Source organism: Berghia stephanieae, chromosome 7, assembly GCF_034508935.2.
Source record: "Berghia stephanieae isolate SIO BIC M18660-M18661 chromosome 7, UCSD_Bste_1.3, whole genome shotgun sequence".
Taxonomy (NCBI): domain Eukaryota; kingdom Metazoa; phylum Mollusca; class Gastropoda; order Nudibranchia; family Aeolidiidae; genus Berghia; species Berghia stephanieae.
In genome coordinates, this window is record NC_088366.1 from 31,728,547 (window position 1) to 31,739,488 (window position 10,942).

General features: G+C 36.9%; 1 protein-coding gene across 1 annotated transcript in view; it reads right to left on the reverse strand.

Moving 5' to 3' along the window:
- Positions 1–6,811, reverse strand: part of LOC144977071 (uncharacterized) — a 12,920-nt gene extending 6,109 nt beyond the window's left edge. Inside the window, exons 1-5 of the mRNA XM_078921817.1 lie at positions 6,691–6,811; positions 5,760–6,007; positions 3,890–3,935; positions 3,264–3,456; positions 2,605–2,774 (exon numbers count right to left, since the gene is read on the reverse strand). Of these exons, the coding sequence (XP_078777943.1) occupies positions 2,605–2,774; positions 3,264–3,456; positions 3,890–3,935; positions 5,760–5,921 (571 nt within the window). The 5' untranslated portion in view covers positions 5,922–6,007; positions 6,691–6,811. The remainder of the gene's footprint in view (positions 1–2,604; positions 2,775–3,263; positions 3,457–3,889; positions 3,936–5,759; positions 6,008–6,690) is intronic.
- Between the last annotated feature and the right edge of the window lie 4,131 nt (positions 6,812–10,942).

The window sequence follows — 10,942 nt, forward strand, 5'->3', positions numbered from 1 at the left end:
TCTCTGCAAGCAGTGCCGTGCCGTCTGCATATCTTAAGTTGTGGGTATTTCATCCATCTACACTTATGCCAGATTGTCCTTTTACTTCCTTGAATATGAATTTCGTGTAAATATTAAACAGGTGACATCACACATTACAGTGAGTTCTTTGGTTCCAGGACAAGCTAGATATAAGCGCTGAATTATTATCGTGAATTCCAATTTTTATCAGTGTATCTATCGCTTTCTCGTGGTTGACAGTGTCAAAAGCCTTTGAATAGCCAATAAAGCATATGAGTCTTTTTGTGTTTCTATACATTTCTCTGCAATGGTTTTTAGAGTAAAGATTGCCTCTCTTGTGCCCGACTCTATCCTAAAACCTGCTTGCTCTTCACTTAGTTCGTGATCAACCGAGGTATTAATTCTTCTTAAAATGATAGTTTGAAGACGCGGCACAGAAGGCTAATTGTCCTAAAATCAGAACAGTCTATTGCTTTTTTTTTTTTTTTGGGGGGGGGGGGGGGGTACAATAACAGACAGAAGTTCTGAGGTCTTTTGGTATGTATGTTATTGTGTATATTTTATTGCATAAATCCATCAGTGTTGATGTCCCAAAGTCTCCCAGAAATTAGAGCATTTCTGACGATATGACATCAATACCGGAGGCTTTGGCGGCTTTCATGCTAGAGAATGGTTTTTCTACTTCCTCTTTCAGAATAACAGGGGCCTGCGGAAAATTATTGTCTGGATTATTTCCTTTATCATAATCGAAAGGATTTCTACGTAATCCATCCATCTGGCCATGATCTTATCACTTTCAAGTAGATTTTTCCTTCTTTACCTTTAATTCAACTGTTTTTAGGCGTACTTCTGTTGATTCTAACTAACCAATACACAATCAAGAGAATTGAACCGACTTCTAAAGTGCTACACTTATTTTTCTGTGGATCCCAGACATGGACATTGAAAACTGGACTAGAAAAAAGAATCGATGCTTTAGAAATGTAGTGCTACAGATGGATGAGAAAGGTGTCAAGGAGAGAGAAAAAAAAAATCAAAAATTTTGGAATTGGGTGAATTAACCAAATAAAAGAAAAAAAAATACTCCTGGTGATTGTAAAGCACAGAAAGTTTACATATTTGAAGGAAATATTAATGGGAAAAGAGGGAGAGGGGGACAAGAAAAGAGCTGACAAGGGAACATAAATGAAATGAGTATGATGAAGGACTTCGCGGATATGGCGCTAGACAGAAAAATGTGAAAGACCATGGCATCCCCCCTCTCTGAAAAGGAACCCCCGAGGTAAGGTAAACTCTTTGTTTCTTGGATCGTGTCGTCAGAGGCCGAGTGGTATCTCGTCTTAAAACAAAATAACGCGACGATGAACGTGACCAACTATAAAATACATGACGATATGGTTCAAGTATCTTACATTAAGTAGGAGGTGTGGGTTCAGGAGAAGGAAGTACCCCGTCTGGACGCCGTTTGGATCGACAAGACGACAAGACGCTAATCAAAGGATGAATGCAAGAATTGATGAAGTCACAGATAATACTCCTATAAAAATAATCATAAAGGGAACACGTTCAACAACACGACTCAAATCGAGAAGACCTTTCCATCGAACAAAAAATGGAAGACTTCAGAAGAGAACTGGAGAGAAATGTGAAATAGGGAAACCTAGAGGAGGCAACATCATAAAAGACCCCATCAAAAGAATGCTTGCATTCCACATTGCCAGGAAATACCGGGTTTCTTCAAATCGCCTTTTAACAGGACATGGCAGATCTGCATCAAATATGTGCAAATGGAATCTTGGGAACAGTGATGCCTGTCGGAAGTGTCAGGCAGCTCCAGATACCGGCGATCACATTGTTCTTCACTGTCCAGTAACGAGACTTGCAGGTGGCTCTTAGGGCGGAGGAAGACTTCAGAAGCTGGGTTGACGAAATTAATTTAGAGGTCTAGCCATGTGCTAGTACTACTGCTAAGTATCTTAGATATAAATATTATCCCACTTTCGAGTCTGGCTGTGGCGTCAATACGTTGAGTCTTTGGAATAGGCTCTTTACTAATATTGAACAAAATCTTCAAACCGCCTTAAGAGTCATATTTTCGTCCGACAGTTTCAATATTGCTGCCGGCTTGGGACTCCTTATAAAACGCTTTGAAAACACAAATATTGCTCTATAGATAGTATGCAGATGACGTCACTCGGGCATTTGTTATTGTTTTTGCCATCCGCGTTTGTGAGTTATTCTCACTAAACTGTATAAACCAGACTATAAAAGTTCATGGTTACACAGAGTTTGTGTGTTTGTCCGTTATACTTCCGGATGGCAATGTTGTGAACTCCTTGGCCAAGCGCATTCTTTCTTTAATATAAAAGATGGAGTTTTTATGTGTTAGTAAATGCCCGGCTAAGAGCAGTACAAATAATGTAAGAATGCTGGTACAAAACAACGCCTAGCCGGCATTTTGTACAGTATGAAATGGAAATTTTGGTCCACATGGCATGTTGAAGGAACGGATGAAGAATTTTGAAGCGTTATCAAAGCGCAGCATTGCAAGATGCAAGTGGACATATATATCTATTCTACTTAAATAAGACGTGCCGGACATACCCTTGTCGTACATGAGCAAAAGTACAGATTGTGTAGGGGTGGTGATGATCTCGTCATAGTTATCAGAGTTGAGATGAACGCTGTACTTTCTCTTAATGGATTCGAAATCGCCGTGGAGAGTTCTCTCTATTCCACCAATGACGTCATCAACTGTGATGTCCACGGGCAGGCTGGGGAAGATGGTGGGGAATGGAGGTGGAATTGAATGGGAGTTGGAAGCACTAATGATGGATAGAGCAATGGAGAATATATTGTCTTTCCCTAATCTTTTTTTCTATCTTATGTTTAAATGAACATTTAATTTACTGTCCAGACTTGAACACGGATATTTAAAAATATTATTTCCTATGTATTTACTTTTAGCTTTGAATTGTTAACACGTTTTTTTTTTAAATACAGAAGTGAAAGGAACGAAAAAAAGAAAAGAAAAAGAAACAGGGTTCACTTCAGCACTTTCCGAGTTTGCAAAGGGGGGGGGGGGGGGGGGGGGTAAAAAAAAAAGTAAATGAAGAGATGTTGACAATGGAAAAGAATGGGCTAAAGGAAAAGGGGGAAGTGGAGGTGAAAAAAGGGCAGAAGGAAGCAAGGAGAGTGAGAAGAAGAGGAGGAGCACGAGGAGGAAGAGGGGGTGAATCGAAGACGGAAGAGAAGGAGCTTACACGGCTCTTGTACCATACACGTTTGTGCTATCAGCATCTTTCTTATGATATACAAGGGCGGGTAACTCCTCAATGCCCCATTTCTGAATGAGTTGTTTGTCGTACGTTCTTGTAAAGAAAATGTCTTCGTCCTTCGGGAAAGACTGGGACGCTGCCAGGAAGTAAGGGTACAAGTTACGACATCTACTACAGCCTGTGGAGTAAATTCAAGGAAAGTAAGATTAATAATAGTCATAACTTGGTGATATCTACCTTCCACAACACACAGCCAAAATCCGTATAGAATCTCACGTTGGTAAAATAAACTTTTGGTTTACCCATACTTTTAACGTTACTTAACTTGAGCACACACACACACACACACACACAATAATATATATATATATATATATATATATATATATATATATATGTGTGTGTGTGTGTGTGTGTGTGTGGGAGAGAGAGAGAGAGAGAGAGAGAGAGAGAAGAAGAAGAAGAAGAAGAAGAGAGAGAGAGAGAGAGAGAGAGAGAGAGAGAGAGAGAGAGAGAGAGAGAGAGAGAGAGAGATGAATGTTGGCTTTTAGTTGACCGTTTTAGCTGAATGAGAAGCCACAACAATGATTAACTGCTACAAAGAAATTTACCTGTTGAGTCCACGTACGTGATGACAAACAGTTTGCCTCTAAGGAACTGCAAGATAAGGATGGAAAATGTTACTTGTTAGAACCATTAAATCTTTTCGCGACACAAATGTCACAATAAACCATTATCATAGATACTACTCCTTTTGAAACCTTGACAAACCTGTCGGTATAAAAGAGTTGTCTTAATTATCAATGCAATTAGCCATAATCATTACGTTGTCTATAGAAGGAACGAAATTGATGTCACTCAGCTCTTTGTTATTGTTTTAAGACAACCATTTTAATGATTAGTTCTCACTAAATCATATTAATGAAAATATAAAAATTTAAGGTTACACAAAGTATTATTGTGTGTCGGTACGTTAAATACGGCAGGCGGATGTTGTGAGTTATTTACCTAAACGCCTAGAATCAATACAATTTTAGGTATTATTGCGACCGGGGGGGGGGGGGGTGACATATTAACTCTTGAACAGTATTTAATCTCTATAGTTTATTTTCACTTTAGTTATGGCTCAATACTAAACCAACGTGACCTCCTGCTAATTATAAAGGTCCATTGACTGTCGAAAAATAATGAAAATAAATGAAATTCGCTTTATTCATTCTCATTGAAAATTTTACTTTCGAGGAAAGACCGATACATTGCAGGCATCAGCCATAGTACGGTGCCACAAAGTGAGTAATATTTGCTACGTTTCTTGTTAAATGAAAAAGCGAGATGTCAACATGGACATCGGTGATTTTCAACGAAATAAGAGGAAACCATCCAAGTTTATTATTTTTACTTCAACGGCTGTTTTTGTCATTGAAATTTTCACCCAGACGTCGATAGCACAAAATTCGTTTGTCTCTGGAATATACTTCAAAAAGTTATTTGTCTGTAAACAAAACGCAGTCCCTCATATTCTGATTCTAGTTCTAGTGTTTATGTGCCCATCTCAGTCTAGTAAAATTGTGCAAAAGGGTTAGCTTTGGTCGAATTACGGGTTTGTGGCATTTGAGACCAAGCTAACTGGGCGTGAAGATTTCGTGTGGGAAATGCTAAGTAGCAATACTTATGTGAAATAAATATATAAAATATTTTTTGGTGCGCATTCACGCATGTAACTTTAGTACTGATCTGCTCTTCACTCGTGTCAATACAGACATGCGGTATATCAACAGAAAGAATAATGTGTCTACTTCTTTAAGATATATATATGTTTTCTCTTATGAAGAAAATACAAATACAAATCGTCTAGCGTCTTTTGTAAATGACTATATAAGGCATTACCAGGGATTGGCCATGTCGGCTGCTTCATTTATTCTTTAAATATGTCATGTGGAAGCTAATATCTATTTCCTTACAAACTGTCTTTATGCGTAGTTTTTGTATATTTTATTAATCATAAAATGTACCTAACCACCAACACATAAGCACCCATTCAAATCCGAGTCGAGTGGGATATTGATTGTTGATTGCCTTACCTCCATACCCAATGACACAACAATGGGGCCAGAATTTTGTGAACAGTGTCACCTATCCAATGACTGACAATGCACATACACGTTTGAATTTTAGCTACAAGACGAGACACCGTATCGCTGAGTGACTGTTGCTACTAATGCCTATATACTGCTCCACTCTCCACAGTTTTAAACACGTATTTAAAACTTTGGCCAGAAAACTCGTCCTTCAAATATCGATCGATTAAAATGATCCTCATCTTGGCAAAAACTCTCAAACCTGAGGCTTCGCGAAAGAAGAAAAAAAAATGCCAATTTTCCTTCTCACATGTGTGGAGGGGTCACTTCCGGATGGATTGCTATTAACATGGTACATTTATGTAAAATACTGTAATGTAAGTATAATCAACAGCTAACTTACCTCTTCGAGCATTCCGTGGTTGATTTCACTCACTAACTTCACTGCCGAAATTTTCCCGGTGAAAACGGACAGAAAAAGAAGTAGCATCTTTAAACAAGCTCCCAATCCAAAAAGGCGTCCACAGCCAACACGTTTGTATTTATGTTCAGACATCGTCATCATAAAATAGATATTATTAGTTTTGTCTTGATAGTTTGTGTCACATGAGCATGAAAAAATACCCCAGGAAAGGCACTGAAGTAAAAAATCTGAAAGTTATACGAAAGATATGATACAGTACCCGGTAAAATCATCCAAAAGTGCCAGTTTTCTTCAACAGGGGATCGAGCTTCATAACTAGTAATTACAGTGCAAATATGTTGACTCTTAGGAAATTAAAAGGTCTGATTTTTTAATCAATATTATTCTTCGATAATAATTTAAAAGAAAAAAAAAAGTAGGCAATTTTTTTTAAAAAGCGTCTTGTAAGTTTACAGCAGTGTATGTCATTATCAACATTTTCGATTTTATTAATTTTTAATAAGAAGAACTTTTACTTATTGATGATGATGATGATGATGATGATGATGATGATGATGATGATGATGATGATGATGATGATGATGATGATGATGATGATGATGATGATGGTGATGATTATGATGATGATTATGATGATGATGGTGATGATGCCGGTTGTGGTGGTTGTGATGATGATGATGATGATGATGGTGGTGGTGGTGGTGATGATGATGGTGGTGGTGGTAGTGGTGGTTGTTATGATGATGATGATGATGATGATGAAGATGATAGTAATGATAATAACAATATAGTCCGTTATAACATTATTAAATCAAGCCCATTGGATATGTTAGAAACTTCAAGTAACAATATTATTTGCACCCATGAATAATAATTAGATCCGAATAAACAAATAAAATTCTTCTCTTACATAAGGTAACTTGAAATGTTTTATTTGGATTATAATGAAGTGTTCGATTCTAATGTGTACACATTTAACTTGTAACACGTGTGTTCCATTCCACATCGACATCCATCCACGTCGGGTAGACCATGGCATCGATTTCATTGTGACAGCTTTTGAAGGATTATGACGTCGTAATGCTTATGGTAAGAACACGAAGTCACATCTTGGTGGAGTCAGGCTGTTGACTCTTTGGGGTTACACTGTACAGCTGTGTATCTCGTTTTGTGTCGTAAACGTGGGACGGCGAGACGGATACACAGCCGTATCGATTCGATATTTTGTCGGACCTTTGAATCTTTTTTTGATTTCCCTTTTTTTTTTTAGTCCAGTGATAGCGTTTGTGAGTCTTTTAGGTCTTACCGGCGTCAATAATTATGAAAATTGCAACACAATCGTATAGTCGTGATATAAAGATTACGATAACTCCCGTTAACTGATGTCAAATTTGAAAAGTTATATTTATATATCTAGCGTATTTCCAAGAATGTATCACTCTCGCCTCACAATTCTTCACTTAGTCTCCCATAATGGTATAATATTTCTATAGCCGCCAGCATAATTTGCCCTCTAGGCGCCCTTAAACAAAAGAAAAAAAAACTAACTAAAAAGAAACAAAAACAAAAAAAAAAAAAAAAAAAAAAAAAAAAAAAAAAACAACAAAAAAAAAATAGATAAATAAAATTAAATTAACTAAAAAGAAACAAAACAGAAAAAAAAAACAACACACGGCAAAAATAATAAACAGACAACAAAAATATTTTAAAGATAAAGAGACTCGAACTGGGAACATTCAGGTCAGAAGATGAGTTGATATCCTACCGAAAGAGCATTAAGCAGAATAAAATGGAAACATCTTTCTTTAAAATGATCAGAAATGTGTGTTTTCGTCACAGTATCAGATTGATTTAATTCAATGTGATAAAAAAAAATGTAGTCCAGATCCATTGTGCAGCTATGTGGTCTTGTGGCATGACACGTGATTTCGGATCGGAAGGTTCTGGATTCGAGCCTTGTTCGGCGCATAAAGTCCCTGGAAAAGGCTCTTTACTCACATTCTCTCACCTTAATCAGGTGTAAAATGAGTATCTCGCCGTTAACAGCGTTGTCTCTGTCGGAAAAAATTGTAATATCGTCTAACAGGCGTCATGTCTCGTTCTGCTTTTTGTTGCTGTTACCCTTTGTAAAGCGATTTGAGCACGATTAGTGGATATATATAAAAGCTCAAGTTATTAGTTTCGAGAGTGTGAAACGCATAATAGCAATTTCTTGCTATCCTTGGTTAGAACGCTGGTCTATCACAAAGTACTTTTCACCAGGTCTAACAGATCCACCTATTCAATCACTGCTGGGTGAATAGGGGAAAGGAAGGTAGGGGGTGGGGGGGGGGGGTCAACAAGAAATCTCGACCTCACATGGGATCGATCTAGGTCTTTTTGCTTTTGAAGCGAGTCCTCTACCAATTGAGCTATCGGGACCCCCAAATCAAGGTGGTGGGTCACATAATATGTATTTTCAAATCATAATATTATCACGTGACATATAGCCTCAAGCTGGTATTAGGGCAGAGTTAACTAAAGTCTCGAAAAATTAAATTTCTCATCATAATAAATAAAGATTCAATATTTCGACATTGAGAGTATTAGTTCCTTATCAGAAAAAATACCCCCCTCTCCAAAAAAAAAAAAAAGAAACTAAAGTACAAAACAAAAATCAAACAAAAACAACACACACACACCACACAAAACAAAATAAACAAAAAAATCTGGTTATTTTTAAATTACCATATTTTTCTGCCTATGTCTATTCTATTCTTTCTCTTCGAAATATATATATATATATATATATATATATATATATATATATATATATATATATATATATATATATATATATATATATATATATATATATATATATATATATATATATATATATATATATATATATATATATATTTCTATAAGTTAACCCAAGGCTCATAATATTTTTGATTGCCTTTCAATTCAGTTTCCAGCTTCTAGTTCAACCCGACATAATGCCGTTTTGAGACGATAGGTCAAATATTTATATGAATTATACAGGCACCACAATCCCCTTTCTTCTAGCCGCTTAATAAAGATTTGATATTCTATGCACTGCGTAAAGACGGGTGAAAATGATAGGCAGCCCAATATCGGTAACAGCTGGCGTTTTATTGAATCCCTGCTGGTCCTTTGGAAATGTGTTTACAAATCTTAACGGTAGTGCTGTACAGTAAAAAATAAAACATATTAAAAAGTTTTGGCCAGGAAAATCGTCCTTGAAACACCGATCGATTCATATGACCATAACCTGTCAAAAACTAACAAACCCGGGGGGCGTCCTTGAAGTCCCAGGTTTTAGATTTTTTGGCAAGATGAACCACTGGCATGATAGCTTAGTTTGTAGAGCACTCGTTTCATAAGCAAAGGGCCTGAGATCGATCCTGGGTGAAGTAGAGATTTTTCCCACCCAGTAGTCATGGGGCAAATGGGTCGTTTATATTTATGCCCGAACGTACATTGCAGTAGACTAACGTCCTGTCCAAACGGTGGCAAGCAATTGCTATTGTCCGTTCGCATTGTAGAAACTAAGAAAAAGGGCTCCATAGGCCTAATGGCTCTGAGTGACTAAAAAGAAGAAGAAGAAAGAACCACCGGCGCAGGAGGACAACGTTTCTCAGACTTCAGGGGGCAACCATCATAACGACACCCCTTGGACCACATACACACAATATATCATGATCTTACGATGAAATAGTAACTGAAAAAAAAATCCAGACTTTCATTCATTGTGTGGTGAAACAGATTTTATTTACAGTTCAAATATAACATGTTTTAACAAGAAAATAAGTTCTGCTTTCAATGACTTTTAATAACAAACTGAAACAAAAGACAAAACATTCACCGTGATATTATGATGACTTATCTGGTTAGAGACAATGTTTGTTTTTGGAATTTTAATAGTAAAAAATCATCAGAAAAAAATAGATGTTTAATAATATTATAAAAAATACAGCAACCTGCCACACCAACGCACATACAGACCTGCCAATACTACGAAAATTTCGTAATATTACGAATTTTTAGTACTAACCGGAGAAGTATATTAAGATCTTATAATTCAATACAACGTCTTGAAAACGATGTTCTGGTGCCATAGTTGGTATATAAAGGTGTTTGAAGCATTACTTTAATGCATTGGGGGCAAATTTGTCATTTAAAAAAGTAGTTATAATGTATACTGTGACAGTATCCATAAAAACTACGACTTTTCCCATTTCAAATGGGCAGGTCTGGTTATATGGTATTTCAGCGCCTATGTTTGCTTCTAGTGGTTTACATCACCTGTTACATTTTAAAGTCACTTCAGTGCCAGTAAAAAGAAAGATCAAGGAAACATTTGTTTTTAAGGGTTTTACGGCGCTTGCGACACATTTAGGTCATATCAGCGCCAGTAAAAAGGAAGAAAATGGGATAGTATAAAAGTTCTAGAATTAAATTAAAGCACCCTAGAAAAAATAAGACAACGGTGAATGGTACAAATAGGGGATATTCCAAGAGTATACTGTCATTGTGCATAGTTTGAGATCACCTAAAAGTCTCATCCGGACACGAGCACAGGATCCCTCTACGAGGAATACACTCGAATGCTTATATTATAAATTCAAAACAACAAAAATAAGAATACAAAACAGAGAGATGATTTACAAGGAAAAAAATATCATCTCCCAATACAATAACTATATATTTGAGTGTTTCCCTCCCAGCCAAGGACTCCGGCCTGGGCCAGGTCAAAACCAAGTAATCTCATTCCGAGACAAAGAGAGAAGGCAAATTGGAAAACAGCTATAGAGGGATAGAAGACACAGTAAGTGCCTCCCTGCCCAATATGGGAGGTCAGGAACTCTGCCCACAATGGGAGGTCAGGAAGCCCACCCAGCAAGGAAACGTGCTTGTCTTGATGGTTAAGAGGTGCATTTCATAGACCTAAAAAAAAAATAAAAAAGGATTATATTTTCTGTTTCTTTTTGGTTTGAATGGGTTTCAGGCGCTTGTGACACTTTAACGTCATTTCAGCGCCAATCAAAAATCGATTAAAAAGCACCAAAGAAAAACGCAAGACAAAGGGGACTGGCTCAAATATGGAACAGAAGTAGATTCCAAGAACAAACTATCGATGTACTTAGTTTCAGATC